At 41.9% G+C, this 22,618-nt stretch overlaps 1 protein-coding gene across 1 annotated transcript in view; it reads left to right on the top strand.

The window, feature by feature from the left end:
• LOC128534528 (NACHT, LRR and PYD domains-containing protein 12-like) overlaps positions 1-22,618 on the top strand; it is a 238,989-nt gene that overhangs the window by 96,649 nt on the left and 119,722 nt on the right. Inside the window, exon 9 of the mRNA XM_053508986.1 lies at positions 787-960. Coding sequence (XP_053364961.1) covers positions 787-960 — 174 coding nt within the window. The remainder of the gene's footprint in view (positions 1-786; positions 961-22,618) is intronic.

Raw genomic sequence — 22,618 nt, 5'->3', positions numbered from 1 at the left:
TATGATCAGATGATATAATTAATGTACATAAAAATGTCAGAACTACAATCAGTTCACACTGGTGAGTAAAAAGTAGCTCAAGTTCTCATGAACACTGGGGACCTGGGACCTGCTCCCAACATTTACACCTGGTTTAGAGACGAGGACAAAATAACATGTAAAACTGAAAAAACTTCTGATTTTTCAAACACTTTTTGTCAGATCCTTTTTAAAATGCACTAAAAGCTCAGCACCTCTGATCCTCTGTTTTCATCTCATTCTCCTGTAGAACTTTTATTCTCTGTAAAGTTAAACCTGCAGAAGCTGATGAACTCAATTTATAGACATTTTTACACTCCATGAGTTTTATAATTCAGAAACATTTTATTTACCAATAAATTATCACCAAGTCATCTGATTTAAAACAGATGTAAATGTTATTTCTTTTTAATGAATGTTTTATACCTTTTACATCATATCTTTTAACTTATCCTAGTATTTGTTATTCACACAGTTTCCTGGTGTTTACTTCCTTGATTCTGCATTAAAATGAATCTGTATACGATGGATAAGAGAAAATAAATATACCAATTAGTCTGATCATTTAAATTACATTGTTAATTAGAATAATCAGGTGATATTTAAGCAATTTCCCTGTGAGATTTATAATGTTCTTTGTATGTTGAATATTAAATTTCCATGCCAATGTGAATAATGAGCTCATTTTACAAACACATCGTCTTTAAAGTAAGTCTTAAACCAAGATAAGAATCTGTTGATAAAGTGTGTGTCATTGTGTCTCTACAGGTTGTATGATTGTGGTGTCTCAGATGAAGGCTGTGCTGCTCTGACTTCAGCTCTGAGATCGAACCCCCCACACCTGAGAGACCTGGATCTGTCCTGTAATGATGAAGGAGACTCAGGAGTGATGTGTCTCTCTGCTCTACTAGAGAATCCTCACTGTAAACTGGAGACACTGAAGTAAGATCACATTTTAAAATATTAATAATAGAACTGTCTAATGATCTACCAGGTCATAATAATAAACACATTGTGTATTAATTAAACACAGACACATTTGTTCTGGTCAATACTAAATAAATCATTGTGTTAATTCTGATATACAGAAGGTACCCAATCGAAATGGTTATTACCGCCGTGTAAAAACGTCAGCGGCCAAAATAAATAAGTTGCATTTTAAAGTCATTCGTAAAATGGCCGCCAGGTGGCGCAAAGTGACATTATTTGTTATTTAAGTTCTGGGTTATTTCAGGTACTTTAAACACATTGTCGGGTTGCTCATGTTGGCTCATATAAGATGTAGTTTACAAATGAACACCTGGTTGGGTTATTTTGATCCAACAACTAGTTTATTCATTATTCTCTCGTTTCTCCAAAAGGCAGCCTGCAAAATGTTTGAAATATTACTGTTATTGTGTCACAGGTGTAGTTTTATGAGTTGTTTAGGCAGGAATGCGTGTGTATACAGCTCAAAACCTCCATCAGTTATCAAAAATAGCTTTTTAGCTATTTAGAAAAAATGCCCCAGCGATTTCGGAGCTTCAGGGAATCTCCCGGCACTCTGCGCATAACACCGGGCCAACTCATGTCAGAAAGAATTTATAAATTATATAAATTTAATTTAAATGAGGTTTGGGCTCAGGGCTTCGATTCGGCATTGTAATCCTCCTCTTTAATTTACTATGTAGTCTAAATCAGCACTCAGTCGCATGCATGGAGTTTTCCAGAGCGCACCGGCAGAAGTAGACTAATGATTATGAATGCGTCGGGAAAACAGCAAGCAGACTGACTCTGACCATTTAAAAAAACGTTTGCGTTCATTTTCTGACGCGCTGAAGTTCACCAAAAACGATGCAGAACAGCGCACCTTACAACATTTACAAAATAATTTTTTACTTTTTTTCAACTTTTTTTCGTTATTGTGAGTGCGCTTAAATAAAAGTTGAGTCTTTTAAAGGCATGTAGTCTTATATAGTTTTATTATATAGTTTTTGCACATTAATCAAAGTCCTCATCTGTAAAATTTTTAAGGACACAGTTTTTTCAGCCTGTCACGGCGTGCGCCCAAATCAATATCGCGTCTCGCTTACCAGTTAGGCAGCCTCCCCTTCAGATATGCGAAGAAGCGGGGACGCGAAATTAGGCAAGGCTGGTGAGCTATCGTTGCTAATGATCCCAGGCTTGCACCCCGCGCTATAAAATACTCGGTGTTTGTTGGGTTACAGTGGATTTTACTACACGGTGCGAGTGCGACGCGCGCACAAAAAGGCGGAAGTGCGGCATGCAAGCGGGGCAAATGGAACGCGTCCCCAGGGACTTCAAAGAAGCAAGAGATGGGAGGGGCCGGTCCGCCATCCGCGGAGAGCAGAGTCAGCGCGAGCGGACGGAGGCAGAAGCTACTGTTCAAGTTAGCAGTTGAAGTTGAACAACTAAGTTCAAGTTCAAGTAGGCTTTATTGTCACTTCAACCATATACAGTTAGTACACAGTGAAACAAAACAACGTTCCTCCAGGACCAAGGTGCTACATGCAACATAAACTTACATTACAACATAAATTAACAAAAACTAACTAACTAAGGAAGACTATCTACAGGTTTTATAGACAACATAAAGTTCACATGCCAATGTGCAAACGAGCAACAACGACATAACAGAACATAAAATATGGTGTTGAGGTAGTAAACAGCAGCAAGAAGTGAGGAATTAGTGCAAAAAGTAATGAATATTGTGCAAAAGAGATAAACAGTGAAGCATTTACAGATTTGTGTGTAGAAAGTTTGGTGGTGTAGGTCAGTGTGTCTGCGGGGATGTTTTCTTCCTTTCTATCCTCACTTCTTTAACACTTTCCTTCCCATTTTTTCCTGTAAGAACTCGCCTCGAGTCCGTGCTTCATGGTGCCGCCCTTGCACTTAGGGTCGAACCCGTTACACGGCCCAAATGTAGTCAACAATATAAAAAAAATAAATAAATAAACGTTTTATGCTTGTTTTAATGTTATTTTAAAGTAAATTAAACAGTAATAGCTAAAATAGTAAAAAGTTTAAATATTAACAAGGGGAATGTTTGATGTCATGTCGGCATTATAAGATTTGTATTGAAAACTTCTAACTAAAAAGTGGCAGCTGGCACGCCTAAAAATAGATGCAGGTTAATTTTTTTATAGTTTAAATAAAAATCCTCCTGTTTAATTTCCTAAAGTCAACCGCACACAAAGTTTTCCAGAGCACGAAGGAATTTTGTTGTGCTCAATAATATTTATGCAGTATAATCAGGGCCTCCTATTCCTATTAATCCTGGGTTGTTGTTCTTTTAGTGTCACTGCGCTTTACAACGCCAGACAACATTCAAATGCAAATTATTTACCCCCCCCCCCCCCCCTTCTTCTAAAGGTTTTCAGTGATTAAGGCCTCTTCTGGATTCTAAATTCTCTAAAGTTGACATTGTTACCGTTTTTAATCCTTGGAATGGAAGAAATTAAAATTTTCCTTATGATAGCATAAATTGCATTGTCTTTAATCACTCTATACACAATAATATTCTTTGGTATTTTTACATATAAAAAAAAAACGGGTATGGGGCTATCTTGGTTTATTAATCCTCGTACCTGGGACGGGAGTTTCAAATTCAAATTTTATTTGTCACATACACAGTCATACAGTACGATATGCAGTGAAATGCTTATACGACCGCTGGTGACCTTAAAAAGAAAATAAAAAACTATATATAAGGAATAAATATTAATAAAAGAAATAAAATACAAAGGAAATTAAATCTTACTAGTAAAATTAACAACTGTACAAATAAGGGCATGTAAAAATATCACAAAAATAGAATATAGGAATATGGGGGGGAAGTATATATATAATTTTTTTTTTAAATGTTTTAAAGTGGCATTAAAATGTCTTAAAGTGTCAGAGTGGCAAAGTGTCATGTGCAATGGCAGGTAAACATGTATTGTATAAGGTGACATGTGCAATGGCTTCAGATATGTAAATATGTATTGCATGAATGTGTCCATGATTGTCCAGTCAGTGTTAATGTTTAAAAGACATTACTCCTGTGTGGTGTGATGTGATTGAGAGACCTTATCGCCTGCGGGAAGAAGCTCCTCCTCAGTCTCTCTGTGTTGGCCTTCAGGGAGCGGAATCGCTTCCCAGACCGCAACAGAGAAAACAGTCCATTGTTGGGATGGCTGAGGTCCTTCACAATCTTCCTGGCCTTGGTCCAGCACCGCTTGCTGTAGATCAAGTGCAGGTCAGGGAGCTCGGTGCGGATGATGCGCTCAGCTGATCGCACCACCCTCTGTAGAGCTCGTCTGTCCTGCATGGTGCTATTTCCAAACCAGGTCGTAATGTTTCCCGTCAGGATGCTCTCTATGGTACAGGAGTAGAAATTCCTGAGCACCTTAGAGGGCAGTCTAAACCCAGTGGGCACAAACTCGTGGAAACCACGTAAAGAAGACGTGTTTTCACCACGTGAAAAAAACGGGTAATTTAGGCGTAAAAGGCAAGTCGAAATCCACATGGATTTGACACATGGAATCCACGTGTTTTTTACCACTTGGAAAAGACATGGATGTTAGCCCATGGACAATACGTGTTGTGTTCAACGTAAATTCTGCAAAGTTCAAAATGTCTACAACATCCTGTGTAAAGCAGACACAAATCACTTAAAAATTGTAATAACTAATAATTTATTCATATTTTAAAACAAACAATACAAAATGCACATAAGAACGTCTCGGGTTACTTTGCTTTAACCCTTTTCCCTGAAAAGGCGGAAACGAGATGCTGCGTGAAAACGCTATGGGAACATCTTGTCATGTTGCGGGTTGTGAAGCTTGTGTGTACCAAACACGCCAAATTTTTGGCTTTTATAACCTCGGTCAGGTGACGTCATCTGATAGGACGCACCTGCAGGTTATAAATAGGAGTGAACCGGAAACATTCCTCAGATTGATTTGTCTGAACGGACGTCCGGTCACATAGGCAGTGCGGCATTGGGACGCAGCATCTCGTTCCCGCCTTTTCAGGGAACAGGGTTATAGCAAAGTAACCCGAGATGTTTCCTTTCAAAGGCTACACTCGATGCTGCGTGCAAACGCTATGGGAACAAGAGTACCAACGCCGCCGCACTGCAAATGTCTGGATTCCAAGGTTGTGTAGCGTGTGCGCACAAGGCAGAGAAGGTCTCAGAACTATGTCTGGGTAGCTGACTCGAGGACCCCTGGGCCCGGAGTAGCATGAACATCCAAACTATAAATGTAATAAATGTGTGCGGAGAGGACAACCCTCCGTGTCACACACTTGCTGCAGGGGAATACCTCTTGCTAGTGCAATAGATGAGGCGATCCCCCTGGTTGAATGAGCCCTGATTTCTAGAGGCGAAGTGAGCCCACGCGCCTCATAGGAGAGAGCAATAGCCCAGTGTAGTGTGGGCAACCCCCCGTTGCGGCCCCAGACCATGTAAAAGCTGCTCTGACTTACGCCACTAGCTGATGCGGTGGACGTAAATCTGAAGAGCACGTACTGGACAAAGTAAGTGAAGTCTTTCCTGCTTCAAAGCTGTAAAGGCGGAGGACAGAAGGCTTCAAAATAATAGGATGCATATTGGAAAATGTGAGCGGAGAGGACCAACCCTCCGCATCACAGACTTGCTGCAAGGGAATACCTCTTGCTAGTGCAATTGATGAGGCGATTCCCCTGGTTGAATGAGCCCTGATTCCTAGAGGCGAAGTGAGCCCACGCGCCTCATAGAAGAGGGCAATAGCATCTCTCACGCAGCTTGTGGCCCCGAAACATGTAAAAGCTGCTCTGACTTACGCCACTGGCTTAAGTTTACGCCATGCGGTGGACGTAAATCTGAAGAGCACGTACTGGACACAGTAAGTGAAGTCTCTCCTGCTCCGAAGCTGTAAAGGCGGAGGACAGAAGGCTTCAAAAACAATAGGGATGTCTGATCCTCTTAGAGAGGTAACACCATTTAGAAAAAACATCTTAAGGGTCAGAAACCTGAGGCGCTGACTCTAGTGGTTCAACAAGGGGCACAAGCAAGAGGACAAATTTTTTCTGCAGAAACTCCAGCACTGAAACAATTCGGCAGTGGACGGGGTCTACCTGCTTCGTCATGCACCAACTTTCAAATACATTCTATTTGAGGGGAGGCAGTCCTAGTACTTAGAATAGTCTTAATTACGCTGGCTGGAAGACCAGCTTGACTTAGAGTCAGAGAGTAGTAAAGGGGAAATTTGCTGATCTTGCGTGGCAAAGAGGTCCACCTCCGCTACATGAAATTTTCCCAGAATGTAAATCGCCCTGAGGGACAAGAATCTGGTGCGCTAGCTATTTAGCGGCGCGAGCACAGTCCGCCCTGGCGATTAATATTTGAGACTGCCATAGTGTTGTCCACCCGCACTAGGACATGGTAGTCTCAACTGCTGGAGGAAGTGCTTTAGGGTCTGAAATAGAGCCATGATTTTGAGGCAATTGATGTGCCGCGCAAAAAGATGGCCTCTCCAGCTCCCTTGGGCTGGACGGTCATTTAAGACCGCACCCCAGCCCATGGGGGAAGCGTCTGTCGTTAGCATCTGCGACGACAAGACGAACTTAGAGTGGGACCCAGAGTCAGAAACCGGGGTTTGAACTACATAGGAAGGGTACGAAGCACCTGGCGCGTAGCCCTTATTGGGGATTGGCCCTAGAGTAAAATCCCCTGGTTTTTAGTCACAATTGAAATGCTCTCATGTGCAGAAGGTCCAAAGGTGTCACCGTGGATACAGCTGCCATGAGAGCTAAGATCTCTGAAAGTGATGGTCACTTTCTGGTCTAGCTTGATTTCCTTGACGGTGTTGAGAATGGATTCGACACGAGCGGGAGACAGCTGTGCCCGCTTACGCTCAAATTCCATGTGACACCCAAAAATGTTGTCCTCTAAACATGAAAGAGCATGCTTTCATGGCATTGGATCTCAATCCTAGGAAACAAAGATTAGCTAGAACGACATGCTGAGCGAAGCGCTAGCTACTGAGACTGGGCCAGCCAGTCATGTAATTCAATACGGATGCTCTGGAGTCGTAAGAGCCAGAACTACATCCATGTATTTTGTGTATGTGCGGGTGAAAAAGCTAGACCAAATGGAAGGACCCATTGTGGTAAGCTTTGCCCCCGAAAGCGAACCTCAGGAACCTCCTGTGTTGTGGCAATATTTCCATTGATTTATTTTTAGATAGCGGTAAAGCCCGCAAAATCTAAAAAATTGGACGCAGCCCCCCGTTCCTCTTGCACTTTCCGGTTTCATGGAAGTGGAGACCACGCCATTGAAACGCGGAGGGTGATGTGAGAACTGAATCCTGTAGTTTCTCTGTACAGTGCTTAGTACTCAAGGAGATATACTTGGTAGTAGCTTGCACGCTGCCAGTTTCTCTGACAGGGGCAAAGCTCAGCGGCTTGGTTAAACGGGGGGATGTTAGATGTTCGGCATCCTGAAACACGGCAGGAAAAACCCGAAGAACTAACATTTTATTGGAGACTGGAGTTGCCCGAAACACCAGTGGTGGCAAAGCAAGAACACCAACCTCCTGGGGGTGCCAGGGAGAACACTTCATTCTTTAAAAGGAATGCTGCGTGCCTCTCCCCATTGGGGGCCACCCCCCACGGTCCTGGGCACATGAACCTCAGGGCTTCTTTGTGAAGACAATATGCCAGTCTGACCTCTTTTGAGGCGGATTGCGTGACACACCCCAATCTTGCGAGGGGGTGCCCAGCTCAAAAACACTCTCCTTGTGTGTTTCATGCCTCGCAGCAGTCAGACCCGGTCGAGACTGGGTGGTCGACAGTCCCGACTCTTGAGCAAGGCGGGGAAGGAATTTCCTGAAGGCTTGTTATATAACTTTGCCTCATGAACCTAGTGGCGACCGAGTTAACGACATCGCCAAGTAGGCCGGGAGGCAAGATGGGGCATCGAGGAGGAATACACTATCCTTCTCCCTAATGCCCCTGAGATTCAACCACAAGTGCCTCTCCGCGGAGACCATAGCAGCCATAAAACGGCCGATAGCACAAGCCGTCTGCTTTGTTGCACGAAGAGACAAGTCTGTGGCCCGGCGTAAATCCAATACGCCTTACCTTGCAGAGCCCCGCCAGTACTCAAGTCTCTCAGCAGGTCAGCCTGGTAGGCGTGCAAAACCGCCATGATGTGCAATGCGCCAACCTGACCTGCTGCCTGAAAAGCTTTTCCCTCCAGGGAAAATAAAAGTCTACACAGCTTGAAAGGAAGTAATAGCTTTTCAGGAAGGATGATGTCCCAGAAGAGAGAGCCTGGAAGCGTCTCTTCTATCTGGGTGTCATCATATAACTCCGTGTTTCTACCTCAATTATATTTAAATAAATAAATAAGTTGATGGCAGGAAAACACGGGATGAATACAGCTTACTCCATGAAAGGGTTAACTTATATGGAGATTGCTAAGAAAAGGGGAGAGAGCGTCTTCTCAATGCGAGGCGCGCGCGCAGCACTTAATCGAAGCAGTAAAGTGTAGAGATCGCCCTCCGATATGGATTATACACACGGAGGGACATCTCGTTTAAACTCTGCCATTATCGGTGAGTTAAACACTTATTTTTGCTGGTTAGACACACACGCTCACAACTAGGTAAAGACAAGAATCTGAGGAATGTTTCCGGTTCACTCCTATTTATAACCTGCAGGTGCGTCCTATCAGATGACGTCACCTGACCGAGGTTATAAAAGCCAAAAATTTGGCGTGTTTGGTACATACATGCTTCACAACCGGCAACATGACAAGATGTTACCATAGCGTTTTCACGCGGTGAAAGTTTCTAATTTCTTTTAATTAGATATAAATGTTTTTGCGCTTCCACTTAAAAAAACGGGATCCAGGAAAGGCTGATCACTGCGCATGCTCAGTACCACTCGCTAGACTGCAAAGTCACTCTGTGCAGCGACGCCTATGGGTCGCCTCTGATAGCACATCGGTGTTCTAAACTACTTTTTAGTTTGCAAATCCAGTGTACGTTGTAGTCAGATGTGGCATTTAGGCGATCAGTAACACATTTTGAAAATGCCATTTTAGAACACATTTTGGCTCACATTGGACGCATCATATGCGTCATTTTATTTTAGAGTGTGTTTAATGTTAATTAATGATTGTCACATTTATGTAAAAGCATACAAAATATGCATTCAAAATTAGATCCAGCAACCATCAATAGGTGGTACGAAATTATTTTCCACGTGATATCCACGTGGAAATGGCCGAAGAATAATGTAGATCTAAAACTCCATGTGGATTCCACATTAATTTAGAACAGGTTTTCCACATGCCTAAAACCACGTGGAATCAACGTGGATATCAGGTGAAAATTGGTGGATCCACCACTTCACCAAATATCCACCAGAAATCCACATGGATTACATTTGTTGTGCCCGCTGGGAAGTCTCTCAAGCGTCTGAGGTGGTAGAGACGCTTCCGGGCTTTTTTTACCACGGTGTTGATGTGACAGGACCATGACAGGTCCTGCGTGATGTAAACACCGAGGTACAGATGTGGTCATTAAGACTGCGCGTGTTTTCCCGCGAGATGCCTCAATTTAGCGCGGGGCGAGCCGCGACTTGCCGTAAGCAACATTCGGGAATTTAAATAAATGTGTTGTGCTTCACTGAATATCCGCCAGATGGCGCATGGAAGGACTTTATTTAAACGCCGGACCAAGTACTGTACAACGAAAAATTGTGTATAATTACTTAGTCTAAAACAATATTGTTCCCAATGCTGAAGCAAACATGAATTTTATTTTGCTTTACAACAGATCTTTCATGATAAATGTGTGTATATGTGCTTCATATTTTTTTCATAATGATGAAATGAGATGCCCAAATTCGTGCTTTAAAATTCTTAATAAGTTTCTTATATATTTTTTGTAATGTTTTAACAGGGACAAAACAGTAAAAGACATGGCAATGTCTCGATTTAAATGGTGTTGAAATTAATTTAATTTCCTGATAGTAGGCTATCTGATAGTGTTAAATATACAAATGTCCTGATTCGTGAATATGGCAACATATCTTATTTAAAACGTAAAAAATGTGTCGACATCATCAGAAGACATGAATGAACTATATATATTATATTATTAAGTAAATATTATTTTATGACCACGAGCTTCTTCTGGCATTTTGTAATAATGCCATATTTTGTAATCATCATATTTGCTGTTTGTGTCCAGCATTTAGTAATTATTTCATACATTATTTAACCACGGCTGGAAATAATAGCTGGAATGTGATGTGATTGTGAATTCATGACTGAAATAAAGCAGTTTGTCTTTTGTAAAGTACTTTCACTTTACAAAAGGCAGCGTTTTTATAAAGCGTTTTTTAAAGGCAGCGTTTTTATGTAGGTTGATAAACGTGTGTTGTACAGTTTATACACCGCGACAGCGCACGCAGTTACTCATTTCTCACCTTTCATGTAGGTCTGCTCGGACTAATTCGTTTTAAACCCCTCAAAAAATGTGTGTGTATACAGCCCCAAACCTCCATCAGTTATTAACAATAGCATCTATTTAAAAAAAATGCCCCAGTGATTTCGGAGCTTCAGGGAATCTCTCGGCGCTCTGCGCATAACACAGGGCCAACTCATGTCGAAAAGAATTTATAAACGGTTTCTAAACGTGGGCTATTGTTTTTTTTTTTACTTATAGTATTTGTTAATTTAATTTAAATGAGGTTTGGGCTCAGGACTTCGATTCGGCATCGTGATTCTCCTCTTTAATTTACTCCATAGTTTTAATCAGCGCTCAGCCGCATGCATAAAGTTTTTCAGAGTGCACCGGCAGAAGTAGACTAATGATTATGAACGCGTCGGGAAAACAGCAAGCAGACTGACTCTGACCATTTAAAAAAACGTTTGCGTTCATTTTCTGACGCGCTCAAGTCAAGCTTATTTGCTTTCAAACATTTAAAAAATCACGTTTTTTCGTTATTGTGAGTGCGCTTAAATAAAAGCTGAGTCTTATAAAGGCATGTAGTCTTATATAGTTTTATTATATAGTTTTTGCACATTTATCAGAGTCCTCATCTGTTACATTTTTGAGGACAATAGTTTTTTTTCAGCCTGTCACGGCGTGCGCCCAAATGAATATCGCTCCTCGCTCACTAGTTAAGCGGCCTCTCCTTCAGATATGCGAAGAAGCGGGGCTGCGGAATTAGCCACGAATAGTAAAGAAGAGCTCTCCTTGCTAAAGATCACGGGCTTCCAATCCACGCTATAAAATACTCGGGGTTTGTTGGTTTACAGTGGATTTTACTACGCGGTGTGAGTGAGACGCGCGCACAAAACGTGGAAGTGCGGCATGCAAACGGGGCAATTGGAACGCGCCCCAGGGACTTCAAAGAAGAGCAAGCGCGAGCGGACGGAGGCAGGAGCTGCTGTCCGCGGATGGCCGTCGTACTCGTATTTTATAGCGCAGGGTGCAAACCCGGGATCATTGGCATGGAGGAGCTATGTCCAGCTCTGTACCAGAATGTCATGTGGGCATTATAAGACTAAAAAGTGGCAGCTGGCACGCCTAAAAATAGACGCAGGTTAATTTTTTTATAGTCTAAATTAAAATCCTCCTCTTTAGTGCCTCCTATTCCTATTAATCCTATTGTTCTTTTAGTGTCACTGCGTGTGCTTACAATGCCAGACAACATTCAAATGCAAATTATTCACTCTCCCCAAGTGTGAATCAGCTGTTCTCACCTATACATATTAACCTATACGTTCTCACCTAAAGTGTTTAGGTGAAATTCCACCTATACAAGTGTGACAAATATGCAAAGAAAAAAAATAGGAAGGGGCAAATACTTTTTCATGGCACTTCACGTGTAGTCAGATTGTTCCACTGGGCTGAAACTGTAGCAGGTGGAGTTATAGCACTTTTCAAATCACACTTACTATACACTGATATGAATAACTTTGAATGAAGAATTCTACGTTAATATGATCTCGGGCTTGCTCCACATTACAGTGGGAGCCACGTCAAACAGCCGCTTGGAGCATGATAGGTCCATGACAGGACCGTGACAGGACCATGATCGATCCGTGCACGGAATGTGATCCCCCGCGATGACGTAGTTAACAATGCCCCGCCCCATAAACGCCCCCATGCGCTTTCTAAAAAGATGGTTGCAATGCTGTATAATCCCACCAGATGGAGCATTGACTGCTTCAGTTAACTGCAGTGTCCAAGCAGCCGGTTACTATATTTAATATATATATAACATAACTTACGTCAACATAGTTTCATAAATAGATGATGTGGTAAAAAAGAGGGATAAAAAAACGATTCATAAAACAGATCTAAATCCCTCAATACACAATCCATGATGCTTATGCTATTTTTAATTAATGATTAAATTAATTAATAAAACTACTTATTGCAATATTTTTCACGACATCCTTAATAATACTTAAAGACACGGTAATATCTGTAATTTATCTATACCAGTCGTTGTAGGTATGGAATACAAATGCGGGCTATGTACAGTATTTTACATTACGGTGTATTTTATCTATTTCTGTTTAATACACTGATAGATAATATTTTGCTGCAAAGTAAAGCTTAAAATTTAACTCCTGCTTGGGTTTGTTTTCGATATATTTTTGATGTTTTCTCTGATGTTTTTTTTCGCTGATAGTCATAATTGGCAAAACAAATCGATTAATAACGCATAATATCTGAAACAAATATCTGTCCATACGGATCAGTCTGTCTTTAGTCATTTAACCAGTATAACGTTCCCCCATCAAAGATCTGATGGGACATTAATCACTTATCACTACGGTGAATAGATGCGGCAGCAGAGACAGATTAAATCCCCATAAACATTCACACTTGAACACAATACTAACAGAACTAAACAGTTCCAGAGGGTCAGCGCCTGTTATCAGGACAGGAATCACCTACAGGATACTACTGTAATTTTTACTGCTTATATATTTTTGCCATAGTTTCATTTGGTTTTACGCGATTTCATGTTTTATTTGTTTGTGTGTGTACGTGTGTGTGTGTGTGTGTGTGTGTGTGTGTGTGTGTGTGTGTGAGAGAGAGAGAGAGAGAGCGTGCGCGCGGGAGAGGGCTTATATTGTGATTTATTCAAGGTTACTAAAGACTGGCTTACTACTAATAATAAAAATATTTCAATGTAACCCATGGGTCTCAATTACAAAATCAGCCAATGCTGTAAACAGATGACAAGACAAATTATATAGGCTACTCTGAAACGTTAATTTAAACATAAAAAATATATATATATATATATATATATATATATATATATAAATTACGGGGCTAGGGTTAGGGTTTCTTGGGTTAGGGTTAGGGTTAGGGTAAATTCGTTAATTTTAATAACTTGATGTTTGATTTAATATTATATAATTTCCAAGTTTGATAGTGTCGATTTTAGAGTGCATTATACGATGCGAAAAGGAAGTAAATAAACACGTAGCAATGCAAAGAGGACAGAGCTGCGAAATATTTAAACAATATAAATTAAACAAAGTGTGATCATAATGGTTTTTGTTGCTGCTGTTTATGTAATTGGTTCCACCGTGTTACTGAACGCAACTGTGTTCACAAAACCGAGCGTAGGGAAAGAAAAACACTCGCTAACGCGTTTGAATGAAAAGGGGCGGCGGCTTTTCTTTGAAGATAGCGATTGTGTAATGGGCGGCAATCCGTGGAAGGGGGGTATAACACACCTCTGAACACCTTTTGTCTTGTAAATGATTATCTTCGTTCACCTTCCAATCCCCCACAGCGCACACACTGTTGCTATGTCTGTTGGGGCACTTGGTTATACACAGCACCTTAATGTATGAAACACTTACTTCCTGGTTTGTTTTATTTTAAATATTGCTTATTACCTTTTCCCGCAAAATAAACATTAAACATAAACAACATTTTATCATTGTGTAAATTATTAACATATTGGTGTCTTTTAATTAAGGACAAAAAGAGACCCTGCGCTTGTGTTTAGGACTGGTGCTGAACAGCTGTGTTCTTAGGTTTAATCAACGATTTACAAGACAACAGTTAAAGCGGTTGTGGATGAGAGGTGTGTGTGTGTGTGTGTGTGTGTGTGTGTGCGCGCTCCTGCATTTCTCCGTTGGTTTAACACAAACATTTTGCGCACAGACAAGTAAGTCTGAAGTACCCCTCCCCCCGCCAAAACCACACACACACAGAGCAATTAGCACCATGTCATAGTCAGTATTCTCCACTGAGGTTTCTTCCCTTCCACTCTTTCTAAGTTTGTCTTTGCTCTTTTGATGGAGTTCTTAAAACCCCCCAAAAAAATTATACTGAGAAAAAAATTATTATGGGTCACATAATCACAAACACAAACTAGCACAGATACATATGATCAAGTGTTTAACTGTTGTTTTCATTTGTTTCTATAACCAGTAATAATAATAATAATAACTATTATTATTATTATTATTAGCCCAACTCTTTGACTATTTAAAACAATGTCGGGTCCCATTTTTTGCACATTGAAGTTGTTGGTTTAAGTAAATGTATTTTTAAATACACAAACAATCCCTCAACAATTAAAACACGCACACATGACTTTAAAAATAAAATTTATTCTTTCAAAACTAGTCAAAGGTAAAACAATAATTTGTATAAAACAGGTGAAAACATGTTTAATTTTTGCTTAAAGGTCATTAAAATACCCGGATAACACCAGCTGCTTATCAGTCTCTATCTGGTTCTTTTATATTAAAATATCATTTTTTTTAAATATTAAAGATGGAACTGTTTAATTCTTTGTTTCCTCCCTAAAGTATTAGACGTTTTGCAATTCTATGTTCAGAATATACAGTAGACCTTAACCAAACATCATTCTAAAGCTGTTGCACTGTGACGTCATCCCTCCTACAGCTCCCTTTAACAGCTTGTTCAGGCTCCTCCAGTAGCTCCAAAAGTCCAACCGTCATCCGTCTGACCCCCCAATCCTCCACAGCGGAGCTCTGATTAAAGACAACAGGAGAATTTAGTGAAGACAAAGATAAATAAACTTTACAGAATATCTAGTTGTAATATATATAAAAGATATTAGTAAAATACTGTTTTGGGGAATTCTGGAATGTAAATAAACTGGGATAACTTTAACCATTGAACTTTGTTAGTGTTAACCTCCGGTCTGTCTGTATTATCGTCTGCATTAAATTAAAATGCGCTTTTCATACAAATAAGTTAGGCGATATAACACTCGTATATATTAGTTCATCTCTGAAGCCAAACTATAACTTCCCGAGTACTGAAGCCCGCCTCACCTCCTCCCACATACACCTCCCCCCCCCACACTCCTTAACTGATAAACACTTCAGAGTTTTTATCCAGCTCGGTAACTAAGCGCTCGCGCTACCGCGCAAAGTCACGGCCAAGTTGAGAAAAATATAAACCCGGTTATGAGCGTTCAGCTCGCGAGCTCCTGTACATCTATCCTCAGCTTGTGTCCTTCATGAACTGCATCACATTATATTCACAGAAATAACCTGCAGATTAACTCTTACCCAAAGAATAAATAAATGCTGAATTTATCCAGACAACAAACGGTCAGATTCTAAAGGCATTTTTATAAAGCACAAACACTCTTAATCCGGTAGTGCAGCTTTTGTAATAGGGACATTAATAGTATTTTCGAAGCTTTAGTGTCTTTTTTAGTTAAAGAGGAGTGACATTGTGAGTTTTTGACACTGACAGTAAGCTGTAATGTTAACTCCAGACTTGGTAAACAGATCATTAAGTTATCTAAAGTCACATCTGACCGCTGCTGGTGCTGCCAGTGATTTTCAAAAACGGCCGGTAAAAAAACTAAACTGGAAAATAAACTGTAAACTAATCCCAAACAAATTTTATAAATAAAAACACCACTTACCGCGAATAGTCCATTAAGCCGCCATCTTCATCTCTAGTGCAGTTTGGCAGCGTCAGTTCGGCGGGGGTGGGTTGTTAAAATCACGTGATTGCAACTCAGCGCAGCTAAATTGCTGGCTTGTGTTAACGTGTCCTTGAGAACGAAGCGTCATCTAGTGGTGGAACCAGGTAAATGCATAAATAGGGCTTGAATGGGCGTGTTTACTGTGAAATCTTGACACGCCTTTCTCGAAGAAAAAGGAGGGGGGATTACGGCGTGCATAGGGCAGCCGTACGCCATTCGTACGCAATTTACACGGCCGCGGCTATTTGGCGTGGCTCCATCTGTATAAAAGCAAAGCGCGGAGATCAGGGAAGTACGTGATGTGGTGGAAAATAGGCAGTGGCGGTTCTACACTGAATTGCTCCCCGGGCGAAACTCCCTCCCGCACTTATTTTTATACTAGTAACTGGTGTTAAAAATGTATCTCTACATTAATGAGCCAATGTATTATGGTGTGGGCTGCTGTGGGCCAGGAAGTCCAGGGCCACCTTTTGGTCCCAGTCCGCCCCTGTAATAACGAATGGAGAAAGCGCAGTCAAAGCCTGGGGATTCTGTGTTCCGCGGGAGCCAGTCGTGAATAGCTCAGTGACAGCCAATGAAATTGAAGCATTTTTGTTGCTTTCCACGTGGTGTGGCGTTGCTTAAATAATATCTGTATAATATCCGTATATCCTATAAAATCGTTCAGACCCTGGTTCGAATCCCGCTCTGGGTGAAAATGTAATAAATGTGAATCCTTTGTTTTACACTTTTTGCTAATGAAAATCATTAAATTACAGCAACTGTGAGGTGAGTGCTAATGTGTTTCATAGCTTAAGAAAAAAAAATTCTCAATTGCAAACATGCATTTAGTACTGAAGCATAACTTGATAATGTAATGGCTATATCGTGGTATTTTAGCGAATAGCACCGGAATTTTGAGCACTGGCTGGGAATCGAACCCGGGTCTCCCGCTTGGCGGGCGAATCACCTACCACTGAGCCACCAGTACCCATCTGCGTTTAAAGCGCGTAAATATAGGCTAACGTCATACATCTTTGTAGTTCTTTTGCACACGCGCAGGTGCGTTACAATAATAATAATAATAAATTTGGAGAACTACTACTAATAATAATAATAATTCTGAATGAAAATGATGAATAAATACATAACAGTTTGAGCTTGACACGTTTATGAGCTCTGTCGCTTGCCGTCAATGGGCGCCTAAAAGACATAACATTTTTCGGCTTCAGTAGACACACAATACTTTAGACTGAAACACGACTGCCCCCTACAGGTATTGAAGGGCATTTTCACAGCTTGCCGCGTGCACTCGCGGCAAGTCGTGGGATCCCTTTTCCGAAAACGTGCGTTTTTAAAGGCCAGATCTGTATCGGAAGCTGTCCACTCTCTCCACTGGGTTCTCATTGATGATGGGGGTCTGGTAGTTCCTCTCCTGCTTTGTACTAAAGTCCACTATCAGCTCCTTTGCCTTCCTCTGGCACCGATTTACAATCTCCTTTAGGTAGGCCAACTCATCATTGTTGGTGATCAGGCCCACCATGACAGTGTCGTCAGCAAACTTGATGACGGCGGTGGAGTTGGTAGTGGCAACGCAGTCGTGGGTGTACAAAGAGTACAGCAGGGGGCTCAGAACACAACCCTGGGGGGCTCCAGTGCTGAGAGTGAGTGAGGCTGAGACATGTCCGCTCATCCTTACTGCCTGTGGTCTGCCAGTCAGAAAATTGGAGATCCACTGGCACGTGGATGAGCTGAGTCCCAGGTGCTCCAGCTTGGTGGTGAGTGTGAAAGGAATTATGGTATTAAATGCAGAGCTGTAGTCGATGAAGAGCATTTTAACATAATTCCCTTACCTAGTGTCCAGGTGAGTAAGTGATGTGTGGAGGAAATGAGAGATTGCATCGTCTGTGGAACGGTTCCGGCGGTATTCAAACTGTAGTGGGTCGAGTGTGTCCGGTAGTGAAGAAATGATGAAGTCTCTGACCAGGCGTTCAAAGCACTTCATCACTACTGAGATGAGGGCTACAGGGCGATAGTCATTGAAAGAAGCAGGATGAGGTTTCTTCGGAACATGTGGGGATCACTGACTGAGATAAAGAGATGTTAAATATTTCAGTGAACACAGGTGCTAGCTGGTCTGCGCAGGCTTTAAGAATACAGCCTGAGATGCCGTCTGGTCCTGCTGCTTTCCTGGTGTTCACTCTCTTGAAGGCTCTCCTCACGTCGTGCTCGGTGATGAAGAACGCGTTTCCGGTGCTGGCAGTGTCTTCCTGTCTGCAGCCGTTAGCGCCACTAGAATTAGCATCGCTAGCGTCTTTAGCTGCAGCCTCGAAGCGAGAATAGAAAGTGTTCAGCTCATCTGCCAGAGTCACGTCCGCGTTTGTCATACCGGTTGTTGGTGTTTTATAATCCGTAATTGCCCTTAGTCCCTGCCACAGGCTCCTAAAATCATTCTGTTGGAGTTGTGACTCTAGTTTACTCCCGTAGCGCTGCTTCGCCTCTGCCTTCCGGACGCTGTATGACACAGCCTTGTACGGTTCCATGTCCCCCGACGCAAGTCCCGTGTCGTAGGCAGCAGTGCGAGATCTCAGAGCGTCACGGATGGTTTTATCCACCCACAGCTTCTGATTGCGAAACGTTCTAATAGTCTTTTTCTCCACTGTATCATCCGCTAGTTTCCCGATGAATCCCACAACCGCTTCCGTAAACACACTGACGTCATCATCGGAGCTGTTTCGGAACATGTCCCAGTCTGCGTCATCGAGTGCGTCTTGTAACGCGGCCACCGATTGGTCCTTCCAGCGCGCGACCTCCCTCTGAACCAGAACTTCCTGTTTCAGCCTTTGTTTGTATTTTGGCATGAGGAAGATGGCGGCGTGGTCAGATTTGCCAAGCGGAGGGCGAGATTGTGCCTTGTAGCCGTCCTTGACCGTGGTGTAGCAATGGTCCAGTGTCCTTTCACCCCTGGTGGGGCAGGTGATGTGCTGATAAAAGTTTGGCGCTGCACGTTTGAGGTTGACACTATTAAAGTCCCCCGCCACAATAAGCGCAGCGTCCCGGTGTTGTGATTTACATTTACATTTAGGCATTTGGCAGACGCTCTTATCCAGAGCGACTTACATTTTTCTCTCATTATACATCTGAGCAGTTGAGGGTTAAGGACCTTGCTCAAGGGCCCAACAGTGGCAACTTGATTGTTGTGGTGTGAGTGCCTCATGCAGCTCGCATAAGGTAGTGTCCGTGTCCGCTTGTGGTGAAATATAAACAGCGCTGATTATGACTGATGTGAACTCCCGAGGTAGATAAAAAGGACAACACATGATGGACAGTAGTTCCAGATTTGGTGTGCAGGAGCGTGTGAGAGAAACAACACTCGCGCTGTTGCACCAGTTGCTGTTCACCATTAAACACACTCCGCCTCCCCTTGACTTCCCCGAGTCTCGTGTCCTGTCCATGCGGTGAACCGAGAAGAACTCGGCCGGCTGGATGGAGTGGTCCAGCACCGCTGGGTTCAGCCATGTCTCGGTAAAGCAGAGGAGATTGCAGTCCCAAATGTCTCTCTGGAACTTTATCCTGCCCCTGAGGTCATCGAGCTTGTTCTCCAGTGACTGGACGTTGGCGAGCAGGATGCTAGGCAGAGGTGTGCGGTGTGCACGGGCTCTCAGCCTGTTCCTGACGCCGGCTCGTTTCCCTCGCTTCGCGTCGCGTCCTTTGTTGTCCCTCAGGATCTCACTCGGCCAGCTCGGATCCAAAGTTAAAAACTTCGAATTTTGAGTACATTGTATACCAATAGAAACAAGAGTGTCTCTATCATAACTAATGTACTCCATGGTGGTAATTTTGCCGATTTAAAAACGCTGAAAACTAACTTAAAAAACAAAAACAAAGAAAAGGTGGTCGGAGCAGTCGTGACGGCAGCCAACCTTACCGGCGCCATCTTCGATTATTACCAGTACAAACAATGTATTCTTATACAGAGATACTGTAAAACAGGTGAATAGGCTCTGAATATAAAGTTTAAGAACCAGGAAAACAACATAGTGAAGATAACAGGTGAGCTGCTTATGGTACACAGCCTCACAAAATGTACAAAGTGCACAAAATTACACAATACATCGAAATGCTGAATCATTAAAATTATATTAACTACATTGCATACAAGCAATGCTTCTAGAAGGCTTTAAACAAGCAGATGATTCGAGATTGTAAAAGACAATGTTTTCCAGAGTAACTCTTGTGATAAAATACTGTAGCTGAACAGGAACTTTGTACTTTGGCAATGACAAAATTGGCCAGCAGGTGTCGCTATAAACACGGAATGATTTTCTCACTAATAACATGACAGTAGCCCCCTTAAATAAGAGAGGAGGGAGGGGAAGTCATTCCTCATCTTCCCTTTACTGTAGCTCCACACACACACACACACACACACACACACAGACTCACACATTGACAGTGCACCATTCACTTTTGTGAACTGGATCTTGTAGCCTTGAGTTTTTGTTTTTAAATACTATAAAAATGTCCAGGATTGAGTGGAGAGGGACACAGATGATCTTATACACAGAGACACATTTATGACATGAATATGGCCGTGAAAAAACTCACATTCAGGATCAAACAGTGCAGACGGGAACCAGTGCACAATGGAAAAAGGGTGTTATGTTTGTAAAAGCCGACTCTTACACCCTACACACAGTCATACATCTCTGTGTTATACTCGAAAAGCAGCTCCAGTTTAACTGAAGACACAAGTGAACATCACACACCTGCATTTCCACACACACACACACACCCTGTCACAGGTGCAGACAGAGACTTATCGTGTGTCTATTCACTTTAAACATCAGCTGGAGCAAAAAACAATCTTTAAAACACACACATTCTCTGTCTGAGTCAGTGTTGTTCTGAGGAAAAGCTAAACTCCTCCCACTTTCCAGAACATTCTGTAGAGCGCAACATCTTCCAAACGCTCAGAAAACTCTGAGTGTGTTAGGGGCGTGGTCATTAGATTGTACCTCTCCTTGGATTCATACGGATTAAATAAACTGAATATTTATTTCTGACTGAAGTTTAATTTAAAATTAGACACTTTTAAGTGAATCTTTCTAAATATTTATTTCTCGTGTGTGTGTGTGTGTGTGTGTGTGTGTGCAGTATTTGTAGAGTTTGAGTTCATTTTAGCGACGTGTTTCAGAAAGAAATTGGTGGAGACTGAGACGACTGAAAGCGAACCCTGTTTATTTTATTTTTACAAAAGCACAAAGTTTAGTGGATATTGTAAGTGACATCAATAAAAGTCGACCCTTTACAGATTTAAATGATGTACTAAACTTATTTATACAATCGAAAATAATGGATTGTTTTTATGGTTCCCAGAAAGAAATGCAAGTAGAAGCCCTGCTGTCTGATAACAGAAATCTTTTACTAAATCATAATAAACCCCTTTTTCACTAGTCTGCCCTAATGTTAGTCCCTTTTATTTTTTCCAGAATCAGTTGTGGTTCAGTTGGAGTGAACGGTGTGTCAGCTCTGGTGTCACTGTTCAGCTCAGAATCCTCAGGACTGAGAGAAGTGCATCTGACCCTGGAAACACTCGATCTGTCCAGGAATAAATTGGAAGACCCAGTAGTGAAGGATCTCTCTGTTGTACTGGCGAATCCTCACTTTAAAGTGAAGAATCTGAGGTAAGATCATCTCTCTGAGAGTCACATGACCTGCTTCTCAGTAACACACATTCTCTAACAGTGAGACTGAAGCGGAGGTTTTAGGTTCAACATCACTCACACCCAGATTTCCCCCATGGGCCAGTTGACGCTGCTTACTATTAGATTTTATGGAGAAAATGTTCAGAACGACCCTCTTGCTCGCCTTCCCACTTTATTTAGGACAGTTTCACATATTAACCTTAAAAATAGCTTTGGACATTTTAGCTTTGAGGAGTTTTGGGATTAAAACTGTTTTGATCATCTAACATAGCAGGAATTATTTATTGTTGCACTCTCTGGTATCACTCAAATATGCATTGGTTCTCTTCTAAGTCTGGTTCCTCTCAATGGTTTCTTCCTCATGCCATCTCGCGGAGCTTTGTCCTCACCACAGTCACCTCCGTTTTGCTGTTTATTGACCAAATTTATAAATTGGAGCAAAAAGCTGTAAAAGACTACTGTTTATCCTTTTCTAAAATTAGAGATTTTTAAAAGGATCTTAAAAACAAATTTTCCAAACACAAATCCTAAGCCAATATAAACATCGGTTGATGAAGAGTGTGTCATTGTGTTTCTCTACAGGTTGTTTGATTGTTTGGTATCAGATGAAGGCTGTGCTGCTCTGATTCCATCTCTGAGATCAAACCCCTCACACCTGAGAGACCTGGATCTGTGCCATGATAAAGTAGGAGACTCAGGAGTGAAGTGTCTCTCTGCTCTACTGGAGAATCCTCTGTGTAAACTGGAGAGACTGTGGTAAGATCATCATACTCACATTCATGCCTGAATCTCTAGTGTGAAAGGAGCCGCTCTCTGACTAACTATGACGACATAAGTGAAAGGGGAGAGCCAGAAGAAAACACAGACATGAGGGCTCCCTGTGATGTAAAGCAATCAGTCACTTTACCGTCAACAAA

Source organism: Clarias gariepinus, chromosome 12 (genome assembly GCF_024256425.1).
Source record: "Clarias gariepinus isolate MV-2021 ecotype Netherlands chromosome 12, CGAR_prim_01v2, whole genome shotgun sequence".
Classification (NCBI taxonomy): domain Eukaryota; kingdom Metazoa; phylum Chordata; class Actinopteri; order Siluriformes; family Clariidae; genus Clarias; species Clarias gariepinus.
Note: the sequence above shows the minus strand (reverse complement) of the source record. Positions and strands in the feature narration are given on the sequence as shown.